At 44.4% G+C, this 26,566-nt stretch overlaps 1 protein-coding gene across 1 annotated transcript in view; it reads right to left on the bottom strand.

Annotated features, from left to right (window-relative positions):
• Nucleotides 1–22,646, bottom strand: part of LOC125450462 (deleted in malignant brain tumors 1 protein-like) — a 65,359-nt gene extending 42,713 nt beyond the window's left edge. The window contains exons 1-8 of the mRNA XM_059641166.1: nt 22,562–22,646; nt 21,602–21,856; nt 20,129–20,185; nt 18,318–18,632; nt 15,941–16,255; nt 15,114–15,428; nt 11,579–11,890; nt 11,027–11,355 (exon numbers count right to left, since the gene is read on the bottom strand). Of these exons, the coding sequence (XP_059497149.1) occupies nt 11,027–11,355; nt 11,579–11,890; nt 15,114–15,428; nt 15,941–16,255; nt 18,318–18,632; nt 20,129–20,185; nt 21,602–21,856; nt 22,562–22,646 (1,983 nt within the window). The remainder of the gene's footprint in view (nt 1–11,026; nt 11,356–11,578; nt 11,891–15,113; nt 15,429–15,940; nt 16,256–18,317; nt 18,633–20,128; nt 20,186–21,601; nt 21,857–22,561) is intronic.
• Nucleotides 22,647–26,566: the final 3,920 nt, after the last annotated feature.

The following is a 26,566-nucleotide window of genomic DNA, read 5'->3' as shown; positions in this document are numbered from 1 at the left end:
GCTCCAACATGCACAACATAAACACACGCTGAGAGCGCGCCTCACTTTTGATTTCATCCAATTTTCCCGATCGTGCAAAGCTTCGTGATCGTGTTCTTCTCTCTGAAATAAAATTGAAATCAAGTGAGATGACGCACACTCGTTAAGCTTCAATGGACTGTCTTGAAATGAATAGGACTCTGTTATTCTGAGGTTGAATGCCAGTAAAGCTGCAAAATTGTGTGAGATACACCTGTGTAATCTTGTGAGTTACCTGCAAAATTATGTAGGAAATGTCTTCCTTAGCGTGCTGAGAGCTTTCTGTGATGGGAGCTTCGTGATCAGTTCAGATCACATTTCTGTCCTCTGTGAAGCTGCATTGCATGGTGGAATGGGTGAACTGTCTTAAAAGAAACGTTTGGTCAGTCTAAACTTGTATCTGCTGGAGTTTAAAAGAGATCGAAGTAATATTTCCCACACTTCAGAGCCCGCAGCAGGCTGCATTTTTTTATTCTAGAACTTATTTCATGCACTAGCTCCAGCAAAGCATGACCCCACTGCCTATTTGTTGTGAAATTTTTTTGCTGTGCTCTCCGAAACGTTTTCAAACTGGCTTCACCGTGGTTCTTTGCTGCTCGGTTGCACGATGCTGTCCAGGAATGTTTTGAACGGCTCGAAACCTCTGTTGGTACTTCAGTATTCCGCCACAAGAGGGGGCCCATTGACCGTCAAAATCAGGGAGAGTTTCGTGTGAAACTGCTGGACGAAGTCTGAAAAAGCAACGGGAACAGAAACCATCCAATCAGCACATTAAGTTCCTCCAAAATCCAGTCTCTCCATGTCCAGCCGCCTCTCATTTGATAACAACTGCATTCGTTGAATAAGCAGCACGAGACGTTCTGTGTGAATGGTTGAGTGTATGAGGCTGAATGAGTACGAGGCATTATCCCGTTGAGAAAGTTGTTAACTGCGGAGTACCTGGTATCTCTGAGCCCCGTCATTTCGGATCTGAGAGAGTCCACACAAATGTGCAAGGCAGAGGAGCTTTAGGGGCTCTTATGAGATTTTCCTTCAACCGAGAGGGTGGTGGGAATCTGAAACTCAGTGCCTGAAAGGATGATAGAGGTAGGAACAGTCACATCATCTAAGAAATATTCAGCTCATTGCCTGAAAATCCATAGTGTACAAAGCAACGGGCCAAGTGCGAGCAAAAGGGATTGATGTTTGACGGCCCGTGCGAAAACTGTAGGCCGAACGGCCTCTTTATACACTGTCAACCTCTATTTCTATTTTGGTCATGCACAATAAGCAGCTGTCCCCTTTTATTTCAAGCATTAATGGTGGACACAAAGAGTTTCCTTTTTCACATTTTCCCGAGTGGGAAGGTACATCTGCACCGCAAGAGAATCCAGGATCATGGGACTCCGCGGCACTGTACCGAGGACTGTCATCCTGTCGGAACTCTCTCATTCACTTAATGTTGGTATCTTCCTGTTGTGCCCTTTGTACATTGTGTGGTTTCCCGCATTTTACTGGGGTAGCGTCCTAAGGGTCAGTACCTGTCAGTAACATTGCTGTCTGAAAGCTTATTTCAGTTCGCCTTCTGTTGCGACTTTCGGGACCACTCTGAGTCTGTAGACGCACATGTGTTACCTAGTGCTCTTTTAAAGTTGACAAACTGCGAGAGCGTAGTGTTACTTTTCTCGAAGTTGTAGCAAGTATCATACTGGCGGTCTACTCTTGGTGGTTGTTGGTCCTTCAGAGGAGATAATATGCTGCGATAATCGGAAAGATGACAACATGCTTGTGACTTCATGCTTCTTTTCGATAACGTTTATTTTTCAGTGGCTGAAAAAGATTCTGTGATTGGAAAATAATTGCTAAATGTTTACTGTGTGCTGATAATTATGCTCAGAGCCAATTTAGGATTGTTGCTGGCGACAGCAGGAGAGTGTACTTGTGCGTCATGGAAGCTTCATGTATGAATGCACAGGATGTTTTTGTTTTACGCTCAGGAAGAACATGTACACACGCTGCACGTGGTTCGCCTGAGCAAAACAGCAGTCAGAATTTGCTGGATCACATCTCAAAGCAAAGCTTTACGCGACCATTCCTTTCGAAGGAAGGGTCACCCGACCCGAAACGTTAATTCTGATGTTTCCTTCACAGTTGCTGGCAGACCTGCTGGGCATTTTCTGCAACTTTGTTTTAGGTTCTGATTTACAGCATCCGCAGATCTTTCGGGTTTTAAACAAGACTGCTTGCTTAAATTTGGTTTAAAAATCTTACAGTTCTTTGGTAGTTATCGTCACATGGTACATTCTTCGTGACAATACCTGTTCAAATTTGAGCCCTCTTGCCAAAACCCAACAATTTCTTCTGCCCAAGCTGTTTACTATTTGCATTGGCTTTTCTTGTGAATTTTCAAAGTGCTTGGCCGTAAATTTTCACAAAATGCAATCTTAAAACAATTTTCCAAATAATTAGCCTTTAGAAGTCCAGCGCGAAAACGCTAAATCTGAATCAGTTTCTTTGGCTTCATGCCTTCATTCCAATCCTCAGGTGAATGCGTGGTACAGTCAACAGCCTTTGTGGTGGTTCAGAAATTAATGTTAAAAATGATGGCATTCATTTCAAAAATGACATAAATTCTGAACAAAATATTTAAATGACACATTTCCGGATCAACACCACCTTCATTGCACATCCTCATTGACACTTTCAGTCTGCAGCCATTTGACAACATGATCTGTGATTATTGTGACAGAGGGAGCAGGCACAATAAATACCAATACAACAGTCTGCACACTTTGTTCGAACAGATTGTAGTCCTTCTTTAATGGGACGTGAAAAGGTGAAATGGTCACAAATGAAATTCCGACAAGTGTTTCACTGAGGGACGCAGAATCTCGATGCCTGGTCTCCAGTGAATTCATTGACGCAACTACAAGTATGAGAACATAGAACATAGAACAATACAGCGCAGAACAGGCCCTTCGGCCCTCGATGTTGCGCCGATCTGTGACCTAGTCTAAGCCTCTCCCCCTACACTGTCCCATCATTATCCATTTGCTTATCCAAGGACTGTTGAAATGCCCCTAATGTGGCTGAGTTAATTACATTGTCTCAGTTATGAAGGCAGACAAATGACCTGGAATAAATTGAAACTTTAAACTGAACAGAACACGAACACCTTCAAATAAAATACAGACCAAAACCAATTCTGTTGATTTCAACAAAAAGCAATATGGCATTTTATTGTCATTTTAGGTGTTGAACAAGAAAAATATATATAATTTGTTCAAATGATTGGGGATGTTCATGCTCTCGAATGTTCTCAGATTATTTCCAGCGAAGTTGTGCACAGCTCCGGATTGAACGCTGATGTTTCACCTAAAAAAGAAGAAACTGTTGTGAGTGAGTGAAATCGCTCCAGTACCTCAATAGCAGCACGCTCATCTCTCAGTCTCCAGGACCAACTCTGACTTCAGAGTTTTATTAAATACAACAAGATCTCACCCAGATCAACACAGTCCAGCACAGGTACTGCATTGGCAAAGGTGCTATCTTTCAGATGGGATGCTGGGTTGATTTGCTACCTGCCTACTTAAGGCCTGATGTAAAAGATCCAATGGGACCGTTTCTTTGAAGAGAATGATCAGGGAGTTGTCACTGATGTCCTCGCCAATACTATAGTGCGCAAACTACAATCTCCGAAACAGGTTTTTGGATCAGACTTAGGTCGCGATTCTGGCAGTTTGGTGTGCACACATTGGCTTCCTCTTGTCTTAAATGGCAACATGTTTCCTTGCGAAAAACGGCAGCAAGGCATGGTCAGATGTCAAGAGGTTGATGAAACGGAATACTCTTGTCTCGAGGAGCCGTGATTTAAATCGCAAATATATAGCATTTTCCATCTGATCATTTCCCGAATTCCTAAAATTGAATGTGCTTCAAACACTGCAGAAACTGTCAAGGCAACAGATTCTACTGATCCCCCACGTACTGGGACTTAGACTCTCACACTGCAACACAGACTGGGATTGGACACTCACACTGCGCCACAAACATTGGAACTGATAATAAAGCATAGTTCTTACGAGTTTGATGTTGGTGTTGTCACAGGATCACTGCCTATCAGCAGCAGTAAACTTTGCAACTGTGCCCACATCTTGCTGACCATTCCTATTGTTTATAAGCAGGGAAGAAAATAGGGAATCAGCATCAAAGCCTCTTGGAGAACGGTTTTCTGCAGGGAGAACAAGGTTCCGGATTAATGACTGGATAAAAGTCCGAACAATAATTTGCATTTGAAGACGCAGTTAAACGAATAAAATATTCAAGCTTCCACAGCAGCATTTGGAAATGACACCGAGCCTCTTACTGTGATATCGGGGAGTGCGGCCTTTACCTTGGTCAACGAGTTAAGTTTGAAACCTTGTCAAGAAAGCGGGCATTGAATAGTTTCCAGGAAGAGGAAAAAGAACGGTGTTCTGAATGAGAAGTCAAGTTGAGGAGGCAGGTACATTTAGGGCGTGGAATCAAGATTTATCTACCAGAAGTGCAATAAAATTAAAACAAGATTATTCAACGAGCCAGCATTAAAGCAGCATGATCGGGCTGGAGAAGATTGCAGAGCGAGATGGCTGAGCAGATGGAAGTTTTTGAAGGAACACTTGAGTGTTTCAGATCTGCCCAGTGCTTACTTAGAAACTAATGAGAGCCAGAGCACACAACAGTGTTGGGTGAATGAATCCTGGTGAATGCAAGATGATGGGATATTAAAATGACGTCAAGTGGAATGTTGTTGTCCGGCAAGGTATTCCTTAGAAGAATCAAAGGCATAGATTGGCTTTGTGATGTGGGTAGAGAGTCAAGCAATGTCGCAGAGGAACAGAAACCATAGTTCGCAACAGTATGGTTTATGAGCAGATTCTCCTCAACGATGGCATCGTGGGTGTGAAAATTCTGGGATCAGCCTTCTAATGGAAAGTGTTCGTGCCCATAGCCAGAAGAAAAGTTACCTGTTGGACTGCGGAGAAATTGTCTTCAGATTTCCTCATATTGATTTGGAGGAAATTTCTGATTAACTGATCGAGAATTTAAGAGACACAAGCTGATCAACTACTAATCGTAGAGGAGCCAACAGAGAATCTGGGGATTGCATGCTGCTCGTCAGCAGATAAGACCTGCCCTGGTGTTTTAGGGTGCAGATAATCAAAGAAAGAAGGTGAAACCAAGGATAGATTCATTTCGAGGAAGCAGAGGCAAGGCTGCAGGACAAACAATTACAGGTGGAAGTCTGTTTGTGGATTAGTAACTTAAATCGACACAAATGGCCTGCTAACTCGCTAAGCTGGGCAATGATTTAGATGAGTTGGAGGAGGATGTACTTAGCTCTGCTAAAGGCTGGAGATAGTTTAGGACGTATGGGGAAGAATACGTTTTTTCTGTTCCAATCACACAGTGTTTCACATGTAACTTTGATCTGAGCTGTTTCGTTTCTGTGGCAAGTGTGGAAATGTGAGTGCTGGGATTTAAATGTGGAGTTTTATGCAGAGTTTGGCAGGCATTTGGCAGATGACAGAGCATTCCAGGTCTTTGCATTGGTATAGGAGGTCAGTGGTTGTGAAATATCTAGCATGGACAGTGAGGGGACGGGAAGGTCTTGGAGGATAGATGTCATGATTGGGCGAAACTTCAGAAAAAGTGAAAGGGATCTTTAAAAAGATCTGCTAAAATTTAGACGGGTATGTTCGGTGTGACTTGAAAGTATTTATGGTGGGGAATGGGGAATGACTGGGGAAGATTAGAGGTCACTTGTTTCATCTGAATCAGGTCCAAGGAGAAGAGGTTGTCGTTTGTCAGATGAGTTCAGAATGAGCTTGGTGGAGATCGGAAAGAAATTTCTGAATGATACCAGTTGAGGGTTGACGGAGAGAGACGGACGAGAGCAAATGTGGGTCAATGGGCTGTGGAGATGATGAAAAATGGCCAAGCAGCTGACCAGATGGTCCAATTATTGACAAAGGCATGCATGTGTTTCATGGAATTACAATGTACAAGTCAATGAAAGTCATGCTCCGGGAATTGGTATGAGTTCACTTATGCTGCCCGTAGATGTTCTGCACCAATGACTACACCGCTCCAGCAAACATTGCGGAGGGTTGACTCACCCCGAGCGGTGAGCTCACCGCTGCTCAACTTAAGTGTGGAAAATTTATCGGGACCAGGATCCAGCAGCAACTCACTGTCCCGCTTGTCCACAGCTTCAGTCTCAACATCATCACAATTGCCTGCAAATGGACCTGGAAGGGAGAAAAAAGATGTTCATTGAAAACAAACACTTAGCACCAAAACATTGCATGATGGCATGTCATTCTAGCAAGAATTTGTATGGCAGAAAAATGAATAAGATGAGAAAGCCGAGAGTGATTGAACCGTATCTTCGTTTGTAAGCTCCGCTATCTTAACTGAAGCAATGAATCTATACATAGATCTAGCCGAGCAATTAACTTTGACAGTCAAATCACTCTCTAGGGCCGCTGATTCTTGGCTGCACCATTCGATGGCATGTTTCGCTAGATGCCTTTTGCTTCTGGTTTTTAGTAGTAGACAATGTGAAGGATAGAGTTAAATAAAATCATGTTTGCAAGCTCAAAGATGCAAACCTGGAGTACTGGAGGATTTTCCTTCAAGATTCGCTGGTCCAGGATCTTTATCACACAAACTGAGACTGGTGTAATATTCGATGTGGTTTATTGAGTCATGGGGAGCGGAAACTGTAAACACAAAAGAGGGTTGTAATTGGGGAGATGGGAGATGAGAACCGAATCCACTTACATGATTCCTATTTGTTGCGGACTATCAAGAAGGATAGCCCAATTCATTTTGTCGAGAAACTGTGGACAGGCAACAGCTGAATTGACACCACGTCACACAGTACAGCTTGTTGCTAAAGCGAACACGTCCTTTCACAGGGCAGAGAACAATATATGAGCTATTTCGTTCATACAGTGTCAGTGAGCGCAGTCTTCTCCCGTCTTATTTAAAATGTGCCAGAGGTGAATGCGAAAAATGACTGCCCTGGGTTGTCGGATTACAAAATATCGTCAAGAGTATAATTTTTCCGATTGTTTTTCTTTCAATTCAGTCATCTACCTTTTCCGCATCCAGTCGTCCAAAGGTGCGAAATAATTGATGGCCCTGCGGATTTGGGAGACGTTTGTAGCCTTATATTGTTACCCCAAACTTATATTTAAAAACGGGATGTCACATGACAGGTGACCATATTATTCATTCAGTGTGATGGGACTGCTGAGCAATGAGAACTGTGAGCGAGCGAATCGAAATTCGTGCCCGAACTCTCCTGTAACCATTCAGCTCTCGAAAGGGGGAAGTGAAAGTGTCGAATTGTGCACCTGAGCCCTCTGTCTGAGCCGAATCTTTCAGCACTGCAATATTATCAATCTCTTCATAAATTCCTTGGTACAAAACGGAAGGTGAAACCCAGTCGTCGGTGAGCGCACCTGCGGAAGGATAGAGACCACAGATGAACATTTTGTCGTTTTGCTTGCAGGATTAAAATGAAAGCTGTACTCGCAGGCACCGTGACATGACGGGGCGCTCTTCCTCTAAAGTAACAGATGCAGTGCCAGGATCAGCGGGCGACTCTTTAAAGGAAGACGGGTTTTGAAGTGCACCTCTGACTTCTATCTCGAAGCTGTCAATTAGCTTGTAAATTGGGGTCTCATATCTCTTTTTAACAATTAATGTTCACTTGATTTCAGAATTTTATTGATGTTTGAGAGTTTCATTGACAGAAAGTTTTGCAACTTGTTTTACTTGATTAAGATAATAAAATGTGAGGCTGGATGAACACAGCAGGCCAAGCAGCATCTCAGGAGCACAAAAGCTGACGTTTCGGGCCTAGACCCTTCAACAGAGAGGGGGATGGGGAGAGGGAATTGGAATAAATAGGGAGAGACGGGGAGGCGGACCGAAGATGGAGAGTAAAGAAGATAGGTGGAGAGAGGATAGGTGGGGAGGTAGGAAGGGGATAGGTCAGCCCAGGGAAGACGGACAGGTCAAGGAGGTGGGGTGAGGTTAGTAGGTAGATGGGGGTGCAGCTTGGGGTGGGAGGAAGGGATGGGTGAGAGGAAGAACCGGTTAGGGAGGCAGAGACAGGTTGGACTGGTTTTGGGATGCAGTGGGTGGGGTGGGGGGGGGGTGGGAAAGAGCTGGGCTGGTTGTGTGGTGCATTGGGGGAGGGGACGAACTGGGCTGGTTTCGGGATGCAGTGGGGGAAGGGGAGATTTTGGAACTGGTGAAGTCCACATTGATACCATTAGGCTGCAGGGTTCCCAGGCGGAATATGAGTTGCTGTTCCTGCAACATTCGGGTGGCATCATTGTGGCAGTGCAGGAGGCCCATGATGGCCATGTCATCTAGAGAATGGGAGGGGGAGTGGAAATGGTTTGCGACTGGGAGGTGCAGTTGTTTGTTGCGAACTGAGCGGACGTGATTTTGACCTCAGTCCGAGAAATGTTTGCAGTTGCACTGAGCAGCAGATTTCTGGAAGGATGCGAAGGCACTGGAGAGAGGACAGAAGAGTTTACGAGAATTTTTCAACGAGTGGAAACTCCCGTTCTGAGAATATATTGGAGAAGTACGGACGATTACCAAGGAGATGCGAAAGCTGGGAGGAAATTTGACAGAGGTTGACAAAATGATGAGGGGCTGGAGAGAGCAGATGGGAGAAAATCTATTCATCGCATGAGAATAATGTTTTCGAGAACAAAAGGGAATAGTTTCAAACGGTTTTGCAATGTGAGAAGAATCTTTTGTCACACCAAGAGCTCATGATTGGGATTCGCTGCGTGAATTCTGCGAGGAAGCCAAATCAACTGAGACATTCAAAATGCAATGATTATTCACGAAAGAGAAGTATTTCGCAGCGTTCTGGGGAAAACGCAAGGGAATGACACAAAGTTATGATGCTGTTTCAGAGAAGAGGATATGCAAGATGTGCCCCATGGTGCCCCTTTGCACAGTAATCATCTGCGAATTTCTGATATTACGGAAAATAACTATTTTTTGAAAAGTCGAAACAACTTATGTTGAAGTGATAGTAGGACATGTTAGAAACTTGTTAACATTGAAGAGGAACACATTTGTATACTTGTTGTGAACATTTTCTGCTTGGGTCTTGGACAGTCCTTTTATCAGACAAGTAAGCTCACTTCCCCGTGCGGGAATTCGACCCACTGAATCTTCCCAAGGCTAACTTCACTGCCAAGTCTTCGATTAACATTGTCCATTCAACTGTCTGTCATACATTTACACTCACTGGCTTTACTCAGAGAGTGGGAAGGGCGTGGAATGCGCTGCCTGCCAATGTAGTTAACTCAGCCACATTCAGGGCATTTAAACAGTCCTTGGATAAGCATATCGACGATGATGGGATCGTGTAAGGGGATGGGCTTAGATTAGTTCACAGGTCGGCTGCAACGTCGAGGGCCGAAGGGCCTGTTCTGCGCTGTATTGTTCTGTGTTCTCTGTTCTAAGTCATGACACTCAAAGGCACACACTCACCGGCAAACACGAATGCACACATTCCTTGACACTCAAACAGACATTCTGATTGTCTCTCACGCCCAGACATTGACGAACACAAACGCACAGTCGCACCAGCACTCTCAACACGTTGACACAAACACAAACATACAGACACAGATTCACTCATAAGCACTCAGACGCCAATACACTAACACACAAGTACACTCTCTCTGACAAACTCACTGACACAAACATTAACATTCATACATTTACTGACACACAAGCTCACACGCACACTCACCTACAAACATTCATATGCTTTCACACACTCTCTGACGCATCGACATTCAATGGTACACTGATGTCCACTGACAATAACACATGTAAACTCACATACATATTCCGATCCCGCACTGAAAGAAATGACACAAATTATCTCACACAGATTTCATTTGGAAATGATTTGAAATGAGATTTTGCGCTAAGATGACTGAAACCAGAGGATAACATCCGTTTGTTACGGCCTTGTTTTTACTGTATCTTGTCACTGTATAAAATGCCATATTTTGCACACTCACGGTGATACGTCGGTGGTGACATGTCAATGGAATGGCTGCGATCGAAAGTGTAATGAACTGAAGAATTCGAACCGATACCAATAGATGAATGAAGAGTAACTGAGAAATAAATAACTGAAGGCAGAGGTCAAACAGCTCAACGAATACTTCCGACCCATTGTCCCAGGTAACTTCTTCCGGTATCCCAAATGCTGGAGAAACGGGAGAAGTGAGTGAGGATATTCTAAATCACTTCCCAGTTCCAGTGTTGCCGTTCGTTCACTCCAGAAGTGTCTTGAACAAACGACATGACCAGAAATGGATTCACCTTGATTCCGAATAAGTTCAAATGATCTCCCTACGCCCGCAATATGTCCACCTGTCCACTGCATCATCAACACATGAGTAGAATAGTTGCATCTGACAGCTGTTGCCAGTTCAGAGAAAAGCTTTGAACCTTACCTTTTCTGGTAAATTTTCTCCGTCTTACAGCCAGTAGCATGATCAATTCGCACAGTAACAGTGCTGCTAGGGCGATGCAAACAGCAGCAAGAATGGGACTGATTTTATCTCCTTGTTCTAAATGGCAGGGTTACAGAAAGATTTAGCAGAGACATAGCCCACCTTGAACATTTCAAATATTTCAATCAATTTGAAACTAATATAACCGTCAAAAATTAACAAAAGCACACGAGTGTGTCAATAAAACTACTTTCCCAAATCCAAACTCTAACATGAACAGTCGTAGAAATAAATACCTGCAGGTGTGGACGGTGAAGGAGTCGGTGAAAAATCAGGCTCTGTGAAATGTATTGTAAAAATATTCATGAATTTCAAAGACTGAGATTTCACTTCAGAAAGACAACAACTCATCGCAATCTATGAAAACAATTCGTCATGTTCACCGATGAAGATTCAAACGGTCAGTCAGCAAGCTCCTTACCAGAACAGATCACACTGGCATCTTCCTTATGTTCACAGTCAGGATGAGCTGAGCGGGAGGAAGAACAGTCAGACAGAAAAGATTCTCTTCCCTTGCACTTCACTTCGTCCAGCAAGATTTCCCGGTCAATCTGGGCAAAAGTGATTCCTCCTGAGGCCGACACGGCGGGGCCACATGCCATCTGTCGGCAGACAACATTGGCATCGGCCATATCCCAGGAGTCATCACACACTGTGCCCCAGGTCTTGCCGTTGAAGATCTCCACAATACCGGAACAGTTGCTGTTGCCCCCAGCCAGGCGCAAAGGTAGTCCCGATTCTGTCAAAATATAATCAATTTTGTGTGACAGTAGAAGCTAAGTGTTAAAGTTAGATCGTCAATCTGTCAGAGAGCTATACGTGCCTGGTCTTTGATTGCAATCCTTTGATCTGTGGGGCTGCTTATTCACTTTGTTGGCTTCTGTGAAGAAGTGAATGTCAGATTGTATCAGAGGTCAAGCTTTAAAATGACATCCCTATAGTTAAGAGATTCGTTGTATTACCTGAACAAGTCACACCGGTATCTTCAAAGTGATTACAGTCGTGCTTTCCCCACGGCGCTGACTGGCACTGCCAAAGTGTCGTCTCTTGTAAATTGCACTCAATCTCATCCAACCAGATCTTTCCAGATCCCCGTCCGAAAGACTCGATGCCTTGGGAAACGAAGTCACCGCACTGCAAATGTTTACAGATCACTTGGGCGTCATGGTCTTCCAGACTATCAGAGCACACTGTTCCCCACGTCCCATTGTAGAACACTTCCACTCTCCCTTCGCAGCGATGCTTCCCATTCACCAGCCTCAGCTCTTTATGCTCTATCAATGAAATCAGAAATATGCGTTATTTTATTAGAATATCTCGTTGTGTACCCCAACACAGCTGGGAGATAAACACATCTTGCACCACTTTTATTCATTGATCACCATTCGGTGTTTAGAAAGCTAACAGGAAAACAGCAACAACCCTCGTCACCGAATTACAGATACTTTCGGCTCAGAAACAGACTATTCGATCCATCCTGCACTGGCTCTCCAGCAGAGCGTCACGACCAAGTGGCAATCTCCTGCTTTCCCCCAATTCTTGTAGATTTTCTATGTCCAGAAAACCACTGAATGCCTTCTTTCAATGTCTCAATTCAATTTTAGCCATCCTCCGTTCAGGTAATGAATGCTACACCGTAACTGCTAATTGTGTGAAAACATTTTTCCTTGCATGGCATTTTCTCCTTTTGCAAATCGTTTGAAGTCTATGTCCTCTTCTTGTTCTTCATCTTAACAAGGACAGTTTCTTTATACCTACTCTATCCAGCACGCTCATAATTTTTAAAAAGTAAATCAAATATCCCCTCAGCCTTCTCCTCCTCCCAAGCTATCATCAAAACTGAACCAACTGATCCCTGGAACATTCTTCCAAAACGCTTCTGCACTGTGTCTCATGTCTGCACGATGTGCATCGCGTGGCGTGTACAAATGTGCATAATACTCCAGCTGAGGCCTAACAAAGAATCTTGTACAAGTTCAACATCACATCTTGCTCTTGTACTCGAGGCCCCTATCAACAAAGCTGAAGGCGCTGTAAGTTTCATTAACTCCTACCTGCACTTGTCCTCCTTCCTTCAATGATCTCTGGACATATGCACACAGGCCTATCTGCTCCTGAACTCCCGACAACTTGTCCTTCCTTTTCAAACTTTATTTCAATGTTATTCCAAATAAAATGCATCACGTCACACATCCCTGCGCTGATTCACGTCTGCCTCCTATTGGCCCACACTACCAATTTATCTGTACCTATTTGGAGTTCTACATTTGCTCCCACAGTTTAGAAATCTTCGAAGATTTGTGACACCTACAAGAAACTATTCCCTGCGCATCAAAATGCTGATATATGCTCAGAAAAGTATATGTTTGCCAATACCGCGCTGGGATTGTTTCATAACAACTTCCATCTGTTCCAAAAATAATCCGTTTCCCATTTCTCTATGCTTCCTAAGAGCCTGTCAATTTTGTTGCTCTGGTCACTTTTATGACACGGTCTACTTTTCTCACGCGTCTAAACGTCTTCCGAAGACAATAGTGAAACTTCAGCATCATCACGAATTTCTGGTACTTCTTCAAAAACAACTTCAGCAAGTCAGCCACACACGAGGGTCTCGGTAGAACTGTTCTGCAAAGTATTTCTGCAGGCAGAGTCGGCGTAAACGCTATCTGCAGAAAAGTTGAGAATTTGTGTTCCAAGGGGATTGCAATCTGACTGCTGAACGTGGAGACTATCTATTGCGCTTTGGATTCCAAAGGGCAATATTCAAATTGACTAGCGATGGCAGGCTTATTGATAAACGAGAAGTGGAAGTGGTCGTAATAGTGGTGATGGTGCTTGGTGAAGGGCTGTGTATAGCTTTTGGCGGTTTGAGTGAAGTTAATAAAGGAATATAAATTTTTACAAGTGCAACCAAGCTCAGAATCGGCAAAATTCCTTTGCAATTAAAGTTACATGGGATCCACGATGACTTGGAATTCACATCGGATTCATGTATTTGTAGAGGGGTGCTTTCCGGATGGAGATCTGTGACCAGCGGTGTTCCACAAGGATGAGTGTTGGGACCACTTGTTGTCTTGTGAAATGTAGGCAAATAAGTTGGATGAAAATCCAGGTGGTCTGAGTCATTGCTGATGACCAGAAAATTTGCGGAATCAGAGATAGTGAAGACGGTTCTCAATGTATAATGTAGAACAGCTGGAAGGTTGGACTGCAATACAGCAGATGCAGTTTTGCCTGGACAAGTGTGAAGTGGTACATTTTCAGAGGTCAAATGCAAACCGAAATATACAGTAAATGGCAACGTCTTAAGGAGTACTCATATATATATGGTCTTCCTGAGTGCAAGTCCAGAGCTACCAGCAAGTGATACGGCAAATGGATAAAGTGAGAAAGAAGGAATACAGTATGATGACCTGCAACTGACTAATAAAATTTTGCAAGTCATATTGCGGCTGTGTACGATTTTGATTCGACTGCATTTGGAACATTGTGTGTCATGTTAGTCGTCACACTATACGGAGGATGTCGAGACATTGGAAAGGGTGCAAAAGAGGTTGCCTGGTTCGTTATCAATTCGGTCGAGGGAAAATTTGCTTGGATTGTTTTCGCTATAGCGTCGGATGCTGAGGGGCGGTCTCACAGCAGTATATAAAATTATGAAAGCATAGACAGGGTGGAGTTATTTCCCCAGGATTGAAACATCAAATATCATTTGGCACATGTATCAGGTGAGATGCAATAAAGTTTAAAAGAGATGTGCAAGGCAAGCTTGCTGAGTGTTAGGTGCTCAGAATGCGCTGCCACGGCAAGTGGAAGGAGCAGATACGATAGCACTGTTTCAGAAAGGTTTCGACAAAACTCAAGAAAATGCACGGAACAGAGAGCTACGGCCCATGTGCAGAAAAGAATTTAAAACACCAACATGGTCCGCAATGAAAAGGAAATGAGGGGTGTTTCGGCGAAGGCCATGTTGCTGAGGCGTTCTGTTCTCTGACTGATCGGAAAAGTACTTTGGACCGAAGTGGTGAGGTTTGCCAGAAGTTTCAAGAGGCCGAACAATTCTAGGCAAAATCTGAATGCTGTAAAGGAGCAAAGAGATCCAGAGGGAAAGAAGCACTGATTACTTCAACCGTTGACAGCTCCAAATTTCATTTTCGTAGACAGGAAAGTTTTGAACAATCCAACGGGAAATCTCGGAGAATTGATTTTTGGCTCGAGGATTGCGGAGAACTTGAAATTTGTAAACTGCCCTGAGAGGTTAGTGTCGATGTATTTAAGGTGAATCGGGGTAGGTGTATGATTGAGATGGAAAGATCAGAACACACAGATTGTGTTCGCCGAAGTAATGCAGAGCGACACATGGCTAAATCAGCAGGAACAGTCGGACCACGAGGAAGGAAGTATTTGTTGCTGTTCTCTGCTGCCCTGTTGGAGTTACACAGTAAAGCGTGCTCCGTGTGAAGCCTTGGCTTTTAGTGTGAGGAAAACGAGCAATACCTGAACACACAATCCTCACATCTTCTTCATGATTACAGTCGTGGTTATTCCACGACGCAGAGGGACATTGCCAAAGGAATTCTTCTCTCCCGGAACATTTCACCTCGTCCAACCAAATGGGGCCTGAGTTGCGTTCACAAGAAGCCGGAAGTGTCGTGTTCAAGGCCCTTCCACAACCCAGCTGTTTGCAAACCACATCAGCGTCTCTCATATCCCAGGCGTCGTCACAAACCGAACCCCAGGTACCGTTGTAATAAATTTCCAGTCGGCCAGCACATCTGGTCACGGCGCCAGACAGTCTTATTTGCATGTGATCTGTTGGGAATCAATTCAGGAGAATTGCATGTTTATACTCGTATTATCAATGCATCAACACGAGCAAAATAAAAACTTACAATGCAGCTGCAAACAATCACTGAATTAAACAGATAGAACCGGTCCCTTCAACTGTTCGATGGAATGTACAACAGAGCACTATTTCAGATGTTTGTCAGCCAAAATGGCCTCGTTAAACCAGAATAAACTCGCAGCTCGAACAAGTCATCTTCACGTCAGTCTCTCTGACCAAGATTGTTGTAAGAATTCTTTGGTTTACCTTCCGTTCAGTCCTGTTATATTTCTGTGAAAGTGCCTGCGTCACAATTTTACACATTACAGACAAAATCAGTCATGTTCACTTCTTCCAGTGTCCTTCATGTCTCCACATATCTCTGATTTCAAAATCTGGTCTGTGTGACGCCGTGGAACAAGTGAACAATTTACCCAGTTTGCTGAGATCATGATACATTTCGCCATTCGTCTCGTGTATACGTAAATTATTTAATCACCTGAACACAGGACTCCTACGCCAATGCTGTCGGGGACAGGAGAATCTAATGGGGCTGTGCTGCAGTGCCGCAGATGTGATTCGTTTCCTTTACATTGCACGTTAGTGGACCAGACTGTCGTTCCACCCTCGCCGTATTTTGAAGAGTTATAAGCAGCTATGGCGACGCCGCAGCCTAACTGCCTGCACACCACGCTAGCGTCATTCAGGTCCCACATCTTGTCCTGTAATTGACCCCAGCTGCCATCCTGGTAAATCTCCACTTTTCCATCACATCGACTTCCGCCATTTGTCAACCTGAGCGGCCAACGTTCACCTGCAGCAAGAAAGGCATCAAGAGAAACAGTTCATGTGCAGCCAGTAAAGCATCATTGACCAGCTTTCATAGGGACGGATATTCTTAACTTTGATGATGGAAACTGAACTGATAGTTGTGCACAACACTCGGAAGTGATTCTCTCCACCATTCTAGTTTCCGCAGTGGCTACATTTTTAGAGAGTTAACGTGTTTACGTGTTCGCAAGACAGAATCAAGTCAAAAGAATTTGTGGGCATCTGATCTGCACCTTCAGCCATTGGCTTTATGTACATGTTTAAAGGTGAATGTCTGGCCGAGAATGATGTGCAGATGCTGATGGAGCCTGAACTATGGTAAAAACAATTTACTGCCAAGGGAGGGCGCTCAGATTATCTCATGTTCGAAATGACTGTCTCATATTCATCCGCAGTAAATGTTACCTCCAGGTGTGAGCCTGGATCATGTTCAGATGTTGTTGCATGTTAACGCTTTGCTCTCTGAGGAATGGTGAATGGAGTTGAGGCTTAATGAGTCCACTGCAAGTAACATCACTTCTGACATTGTGTTGGAGGTAAGGCGAATTCGGAAGCATTTGGCGTCGGTTTGGTTTCGGACTCAACTTCGAAAGCAAGGGAATCGGACTTCTGGAATATCGCTCACTGCTCCCCCAGCGCAAGTGTGTTGAATACTTTTGGTCAAATGGAAATAGTCAGAACATATTCAATAGATTATTTTTTTCAAAAAAACACTTCCTGCCCCGAGACACAGATGGTTGAAAGGCTTTGTCACTGTCGGTGTGGTCACTAACACAATCTCCCTACAATCACAAGATTGGAAATGCAACCCAGAATTTAAGCAAAGAAGTCAACTGATTATGGTACTGTCAGTAATGTCTGAAAGACCAGAAGTTACCCCGAGCTCCATCAGCCCGTTCAGGTTGAGGCTATAAATAACCTTGTTTCACATTTTCAGAGAAGTGGAGTTATTCCCGGTGTGCCGGATAATATTTATTTCTCACATAAATCCCAAACCGATTCTGGGATCATTCACTGATGGGTTTTGTGGGTATTTGGTGACGTCCAATATGACTGAAGACGAGCAGTTGTCACCAAGATAGTGCTTTCAAAATGTGGAGTCGCAGGCAGGCAGGACAACGCTTGCTTTTTTTGGTCAAAACATTCAATGTAGGAGTTAGGAGTCATGCTGCAGCTGTACAGGACATTGGCTAGGCTGCTTTTGGATTACGTGAGCAATTCTGGTCTCCTTGGTACAGGAAATATGTCGTGAAACTTGAAAGCATTCCGAAAATTTTTACAAGGATGTTGCTAGGGATGAAGGGTTCGAGAGAGAGGAGAGACTGAATAAGCAAGGCTATTTTCCCTGGAGCATCACAGGCAGAGTAGTATGCTAGCAAACGGGACTGGATTGAGTTCGGATATCTGGTCGGCGCAGACAAGTTGCACAGACGAGGTTGTTTGCATGCTGTGGAGCTCTATGAGTTTATGACTCAATGACAGCAATGTCATTCCCTCTTCAGTTTCTACAAAAAACTGCGATTCCCTTTTGAAAACACTGTCTTGGTGAGAACTGCTCAACTTCAGTCATATTGGAATTCACCATATCCCAACAAAACCAACCGTCCCCTCCCCCCACTGCATCCCAAAACCAGTCCAGCTTGTCCCCGCCTCCCTAACCTGTTCTTCCTCTCACCCATCCCTTCATCCCACCTCAAGCCCCACCTCCATTTCCTACCTACTAACCTCATCCCGCCTCCTTGGCCTGTCCTTCATCCCTGGACTGATCTATCCCCTCCCTACCTCCCCATCTATACTCTCCTCTCCACCTATCTTCTTTTCTCTCCATCTTCAGTCCACCTCCCCCTCTCTCCCTATTCATTTCAGAACCTTCTCCCCATCCCCCTCTCTGATGAAGGGTCTAGGCCCGAAAAGTCAGCTTCTGTGCTCCTGAGATGCTGCTTGGCCTGCTGTGTTCATCCAGCTCCACACTTTGTTATCTTGGATTCTCCTGCATCTGCAGTCCCCATTATCTCTGATGTCTCATTCTGTCAGGTCGTACTTACTGGAACAGATCACACTGACATCGTCACTGTGGCTGCATTCATGCTGAGTTACGGGAGAAAGAGCACAATCCAATAGACTTGTCTCACTGCCTTTACATTCCAAGCGATTTCTCCGTATTAGCCCAGTGCCACTTCCGAAACGAATTCCTCTTGGCACGGACAGGGCAACTCCACAGTTCAGCTGAGCACAGACCACATTGGCAATGTCCAAATCCCAGTGAAGGTCACAAACTGTTTCCCAGTTTCCAGCGTACAGGATCTCCAGTCTGCCGGAACACTGGGACTCTCCATCTACAAGCCGTGGAATTCTGCGACCTGGATAATAATTAATCATAAACATACCAATGATTCATGAAGGAATACGTGTCTGATTCAACGACATTTGAATGACGAATTCTGAGTGTGATTCGCTTCTAGTTCAATATTCATAATGTTCCCCCAAGCACCAACCCACCCCGAAATCCATGGGCATTATTGATTACACGCCTCTTGATAATACTACTGTACTTCTTAGACTGTCACGGAGTGACTGCAAGGCTCTTCTTATCAGCGCAACACTGTTTTGTAAATTTAATAAATATCTGTTGAGCAGAATGTTAGGTCACCAAAATTATTTTATGGATTCTTCCTCCCGGTTATTTTGCATCTTATGATGCATCGAGAGAAGGTTTATCAAGTGGTTTCAGGGCAAAATAACTCCAAGGAATCAGTGCCATTCCACTGAATATAACATTCAGTCTGAGAGTGAGAAATTTGCGCCAGAAACAATTGCCCGAAACATTGATACGGCTAAACACGGCAGGGTTATCTGCAGGAAACTAAGAATGGAGTATAACAGAAAAAGTATTTGAGGAAAATTGTCAGACGCTTCTCGGCATAGGTCCATCTAAATAAGGCGCAAGGATTTTGGGAAATAAAAATAAATCAAACATGATTAACCACGGGAATTAAGCAAAGCCTCAACAAAAAAAAGCAATTTGCCAAAGATGACTGAAAGCTGGACAGTTCGTTGTGGTTTCAAAACGAACAAAAATAACTGGAAAACATACCGGGAGGAAATTAAATTCGAGGTGAAAATAAGAACTAATATCCAGGGGGAATACAACAATTTGCCTGAAATATGTTTTAAATAAACAATTGAGATTTCAAAGTGAACTTATTCCAACCAGAAATTGAAGCTTGGCAGAAAACGGTGAACCATGGAATGGCAGAGAGATTGAGCGTATAGTTTACATCAGTCTTCATGGTGGAAAACACTATTAGAATCTTTAATATACGAAATAATCAAGAGAGCATATGGGACGAAGAAGAAATAAGCACGATCGGCATGTCTCTGTGAAGGCATTAGGGAAACTGATGGGTTATAGACCGCTAAGTCTCCTGGACCTGATGGGATATTAGAGGAATTAGAGAGGGGGATCATGTATGCCCTGGTGCTAATATTCCAATAATATACTAACATTCCAAGAATCCTTAGATTCTGGATAAGTCCCATATTGGAATACGGCCAACATAACACCTTTGTTCGAAAAAGAAACGGCGACATAAAACGTGTGATACAGATAGTAGGAACTGCCGATACTGGAGAATATGAGATTACACCGTGTGAAGTTGGATGAACACAGCAGGCCAAGCAGCATCAGAGGACCCGGAAAGTTGACGTTTCGAGTCGTGTTTCTGAAGAAGGGCCTCGACCCGAAACGTAAACTTCACTGCTCCTCTACAGCTGCTTGGCCTGCTGTTTTCGTCCAGCTTCACACTGACTTATCATAAAATATGTGATTGTAGGTCTGCGGCTTGACATCTGTTACCGGGAAAATCTGAGAACATCTTGGAAAGGATGTTACAGAAGGCAAACGAAACGTAATCTAACACAAACCACATGGCTTCATGAATAGAAAATCAGCCTGAGAAAGTTATTACAACTCTTTTCGGTGGAAAATAGCAGAATTGATGCCAGTGAATGTTCCGTATGAAATATATTTTAATTTTCAAAAGGTGTTTAACACGATACTACACATCAGGTGACTTCATGAGGGAAGAGCTCATTTTGTTTGCGGAGTTTTTACCAAGCAGGCCATTCAGACCATTCGGAATTTCCAACATTCAAAAAGAGCATGACTGATCAAATAACCTCAACTCCAAGTTGTCTCCCGTATTTCCCGCAACACATCACTCACACCCCGCCCCTGTCACAACCGCCCAAAGAGGATCCCCCTCGTTCTCACACACCACACCACCAAACTCCGGATACAACGCATCATTCTCCGACACTTCCGCCATCTACAATCCGACCCCACCACCCAAGACATTTTTCCATCCCCGCCCCTGTCTGCTTTCCGGAGAGACCAGTCTCTCCGTGACTCCCTTGTTCGCTCCACACTGCCCTCCAACCCCACCACACCCGGCACCTTCCCCTGCAACCGCAGGAAATGCCACACATGCCCCCAAACCTCTTCCCTCACCCTTATTCCAGGCCCCAAGATGACATTCCACATGAAGCAGAGTTTCAACTGCACATCTGCCAATGTGGGAAACTGCATCCCCTGTACACGGTGTGGCTTCCTCGACATTTGGGAAACCAAGCGGAGGCTTGGGGGCCGCTTTGCAGAACACGTCCGCTCAGTTCACAACAAACAACTGCACCTCCCAGTCGCAAACCATTTCCACTCCCCCTCCCATTCTTTAGATGACATGTCCATCATGGGCCTCCTGCACTGCCACAATGATGCCACCCGAAGGTTGCAGGAACAGCAACTCATATTCCGCCTGAGAACCCTGCAGCCTAATGGTATCAATGTGGACTTCACCAGTTTCAAAATCTCCCCTTCCCGCACCGCATCCCTAAACCAGCCCAGTTCGTCCCCTCCCCCCACTGCACCACACAACCAGCCCAGCTCTTCCCCTCCACCCACTGCGTCCCACAACCAGTCCAACCTGTCTCTGCCTCCCTAACCTGTTCTTCCTCTCACCCCAAGCCGCAAACCCATCTACCTACTAACCTCATCCCACCTCCTTGACCTGTCCGTCTTCCCTGGAATTCCCTGGCTGAAAAGCAGCGATTAACTTCTAAGTTAACAAGTCAGTCAAACATCTGCTAAGTGCCCTCGATCACACACGGAACAGTCTATTCCTACGCCCCGAAGATAATGGTATGTAATACTAAGTGCAGTCTAAATGCAAACCCTTCTTACTTCATTAAGTAGAACATGTTACCAACCGAAGGAAGGACGTAAAACATGGGCAAGAAACCTGTCGGCTTCCACACTAATCGGAGCTTGTACCTGAACAGATTACTTCAACATCCTGCTTATGTCCACAGTCTGGTGGGCCAATGAAAGGACCCGAGCCTGGTCCAAACTGCGGAGTGAGCGGCCTTTCAGCTGCAGAGCCACAGTCCAGTAGCTTGCAAACAGTTTCTGCATTCTCGAATGACCAGGACACGTCCTTGCAAACTGTGGCCCATTTTCCATTCGAGTGAATCTCCAGCCTTCCGGCACATGGTTTGCTTTCGGGAATCAGTCTGGGCCTGACATTTCCTGGGAAAGCCAGTGAAACAAATTATGGTTGTTGAAGGTCTTTACATTTGTAAGTGGTGACAATCACATCAGTAATCTGATTTCTCGATTTATTTATACTCGGGTGAAACACGTGAGCCATCATGGAACACTGTCTATATCAATTTTCTATTTTATCATCACCCAGTCTGAACGGTTCTAGATAAAACGGACCTTTATGTGAAAAATTATACTCCTTTTGGTTATTTCTCATCTCAATTGAACTCCTGGTTTTACTTTGGAACCTATGGTATCATAGGCCTGCCTCCATGAGAAAGAGGGCAGACGGTTGCCAGTTTCACTGAGGGAAATCATGTCTCGAAGTGGGGAGTAGGTTGAGATGGAAAATTTTTCATGGTAACCTCAGCTGGCGTGGGAATTGAGCCAATGTTGTCGGCGTTGTTTGTTATGACAGGCTATGCGTTCAACCAACTCATCGACCGGCTTCTTTCATTCTCCAGCTCTGCCCTGATTTGTTTTAATATAGTGTCAGTAGGAACTGCAGATGCTGGAGAATCTGAAACAGCAGGGTGTCGAGCTGGATGAACACACCAAGCCGAGCAGGAAGGCTGACGTTTCGGGCCTGGAACCTTCTTGTTATCATTTCTGAAGAAGAGTCTAGGACCGAAAACTCAGCCTTCGTGATCTTCTGATGTTGCTTGGCATGCTGTGTTCATGCAGCTCTACGCCTGGCTATCTCTTGTTTGGGTAAAGGTTTGATGTTCTCCCTGTCTGAGATTTGTCCTTCTTTTGATCTGCTCTGTATCAACATATCACAGAGAACTGACGGGATATTCCGCCTGAGGTTGGATGTTCCTCTGCCGCTTGCTCACTTGCTGCCTGTCCTGCTGCTGCGAACCCCGCTGGTCCTCCTGAGCTCCTCAATCTCTGTCCAAGAATGATCTTACCGCGAGCCATGAGCTCAGACGCTAATCAGAATGGGATTTTGGCGCCTCGACATTTATTTACTGTGCACAAGCGAACCATTTTACTGTCGCAGGCCCCCGGCTGCGCCCGAACCCGCCCCCATGGTGACTTACGGCCGATTGCGGTGCCAGATGTGTCGGATTACCAGCTGTTCGACTCATTCCTTGCATTTTTCAAGGCAAGTAACAATAAAAGCTTGTCCTACCCGCATTATAGCTTGAACTGTATCGACTGTTGCCGGCGACTAGCACCGAGCGTTTATTCAAATTAACAGTTCTGGTATCAACTAACACAAACCGCCAGCTTCACGCCACAAAAATGATTGGTGAGTGCTGGCATTATTATGATCACACAACACCGTTTTCAGGGGCAATTGACTTGGTTTTGCGATTTCCGAAGATCGCAAATGCAGCTGTAGAAGACAGGAAGCAGGAAGATTTTTACCTGAGCAGATGACTCCGGCATCATTCGAGTGCGACAACCCGAATGCGCTGTACCCTGAAGATTGACTGCACTCCTGCAGAGCAGACTCGGTCCCCGCGCATTGAACATTAGTGAAGGCAATGGAACCCGAGCCTTCTCCAAAGTGAGCCCAGCGCGGTGCGGAGAGCGCCGTCCCGCAGCCCAACACCCGGCACACGACAGCGGCGTCCTTCAGGTCCCAGTTATAATCATGCACAGTCCCCCATCCTTGCCTGTAGCGAGCTTCCAATCTCCCTGCACATCGACTGCCTCCGTTCACAAGCCTCACGTTCTCTGTAAAACATGAACAACAGAAGAGGAGCAGGAGATGAATCCTGCAGTCTCCCAGTTTGCTTCCTCCGTTCTTACGGAGGCGAGAAATAATTAGGAACATTGATCTTTTCTTAAATCTCTAATAAATCTCGGAATAACTACCAAACATAGCAACAGGTAGAGGTAAGTATTTGTAAACTGTGCCATGAGCAGGGCCCGAGAATCAGAGGAATGTTTGCACGAACACTATTGCTCCGAACTGCTGAAATACTGAGGAGATCCCTCAGATCCCAGGAGTCTGGACGGTGACATGCCGTGCCCAGGGCTGATTGACCCAGGCTGCGCTAGAAACCGCCCACATCTATCGCAGCCAATAAAATTGAAGGTTTGGTGTTTCTGTGATGAGGAAGTCGGGGAGGACAGGTGAGGTGGAAAATGGGAGGCGGTCGCTTGAATGGAGTTGATCCCTCACGATGTTCTGCTGAACATCCCTCATCCATTCTCAGTCTGTCTGAAAGCAGCAGCAGTCTCTCCCCTGGCAAAGAAACAGCAGTTTTGAAAAACAGTCCCTTTTCAGACTGGAAACCTATCAGCGGGTTATTCTGTGATCAAAACGTCACCGACATTGAAACCAGAATGCTCAAAGGGATGGAATGGAGCAGAAACTGAAATAACTGAAAATAAAGGAAGATTACCTGATCGGTGAGACCAACTGTTCCCGGGTCTGCCTGGAATAAGAGGAGGAGAATTAGCTTTCGCCGTGCTCAAAGAATACATGAAACTCTCTCATAGATTAAGCGACAAATACAACAAACTATGAGAGAAAGATTTTTGTCACTCTACAGAAGAAATTATGCCGAGATCCATGACTGCATCGCTTCTATAATACAGACGAAAAACGTACATCCGTGTTTGCTGTGTAACAATTCGTGTAACTTGCAAAAATGTCAACTGCTTGTTTTCACACATCCACACACACGAGTCTACACATTGTTCTGTACACATTTCACAGCGACAAATGACTTACCTGCAGTAGAACACAAACTAAAATCAACATCGACTAATATTCAAAAGCAGACAACAAATGCATTCGACTACAGGGATGGCATTTCTTATTAACTCTTCTGCGATCTCACACAAAAAGCTTCTGGCCTGGGGTACTCTATCCATTCGGCCAGATCACATGAGCGCACTTTTGTACGATCCCACGCCATTCTCATCCCTGAGCGTTTTGTTTTATTTTCGATCCAAAGAGACAGAGCAGGAGGTGTCATTCAGACCCATGTGCATCTGTTAGCTCTTTGAATACGTTGTGTAAAACAACGCCTTTGAAGATAACTGTGAGATCTGTGATATGGTGCTCTGAGCAGTTACTATACGAGCAGCTGTAGTCGAAGAAAATCACGATGAACCAGATTTTAAGCGCACTCCTGAGCTTACTGTTTGTGGTGATGTTCTCACTAACATGCCTCTTCGGGATTTCTTGCATTCTATTCGAATGTCATGTGGGAACTGAAACGTGCATTTCATGAAAGATTAGCCGATTGTGTGATAAATGTCGACGCTTTTTATGTCGCTGCATGCTCCCATGGGCAACCGTCAATGTTTCTGCAACGGTGTAACTGAACCTTTTTATTTCTAAATTCGGCAAATAAAACAAGGCAAACCACGTCGTGAATGGTTTCACGGCCACTAGCTCAAGATGTCCCCGCTGTCGATTCTTAGGTCACCTGTCATCACCGTTCTGACCCAACCATTTACCCTGTTTTAGAGGTTTTCCTTCAACGCTGCTACCATGTCATCGCTCATTTTAACAGCTTTCGCCTCAAAAATCAATAAAAGTAGGCAACAATTGTGTACAGCTGAGATTCGCAAGTTCGTCTGTTCCCCTGGGTCTTTTCTCTGTTACTTCAGGGGAGCCGAATATTCCGTCGTTTTGCTATCCCGCATTTACTGTGCCCCCGTTCATCGACAACCCTTGCCAGGTTTCCATTTGTTCCCAAGTATCCTGAATGTACTTTCACGCGACTTGGATCGCACTTTTTCTTCTTTTCTCAAGTGCCCAGATATTGAATATTGCATCAATCGCACATGTTTTCTGCAAATAGGTTCCCAAACACATCTAAGAATAATGATCTCAAAATTTCATGCAGGTAGATCCATGAAATAAAACATAGAGTTCAGTACAAAAAGGCAGAATTTTGAAGATTGACATGAGCTAAGCAAAGCTGCTCATGCAAAAAAACCCACGTGAGATCAGTGGCAGGATTTTGGAGAAACCCGACGCAAAGCACTGCTGATGCTGGTAAGCTGAAAGAAACACACAGGCTATTCGAGAAACTCAGAAACGCTGGCAGAATCTGTACCGAGAGAAACGGAGTTAACGATTTGTGTTCAGCATAACTCTTCTACGTGTGTTTATGGGGGATTTTAGAGGGCACAATTGATAAGAACTCCGAATGATTATAATAATGTTGGCAAGGTTCCTCCTTCTCAAATGAATATATTTTTCCAAAATATTCGTCGCTAATTTCAAACATGCTATTGATATTAATTACATTGGTCATTTTGTATCACACTGCACTTCCGTAGAGACATTGCAGGGACTGAATTCTCAATGTGGAATGACTCTATAGCCGATGCAGCCATTTCATTTTACAGACCATGTGCTCGCATTAGTCATTCGCGACTTTCACTGGCCTGAGGTCAATTGCAAAATAAAAAGTTAGTCTCCCGCCTGCTCGGTCTCTCGGAGGGACTTAAGAAACAAGTACAACAAAACGCTATGCATATTATGTCGATTTTAATAATTTAAATTGACAGCAATGTATGAAATTTCTGTCAGTGTCAATGAAATGCCGATCAGATGTAAAATACAATTAATACCATTTTACTGACAGTGGCAAAATGGAGCGTTATGAATTTTGCTTTTTTTTTAAAAAAATAAGCATTTCAAAGGGATTAACTCGAATTTATAGTGCATTATTGATTGAAAAATTCAAATGATTGCTTCAAATTTCAGTTTATGAG

Source organism: Stegostoma tigrinum, chromosome 40 (genome assembly GCF_030684315.1).
Source record: "Stegostoma tigrinum isolate sSteTig4 chromosome 40, sSteTig4.hap1, whole genome shotgun sequence".
NCBI lineage: Eukaryota > Metazoa > Chordata > Chondrichthyes > Orectolobiformes > Stegostomatidae > Stegostoma > Stegostoma tigrinum.
The sequence above is the reverse complement of the archived record's forward strand: the minus strand, read 5'-3'. Positions and strand labels throughout refer to the sequence as shown.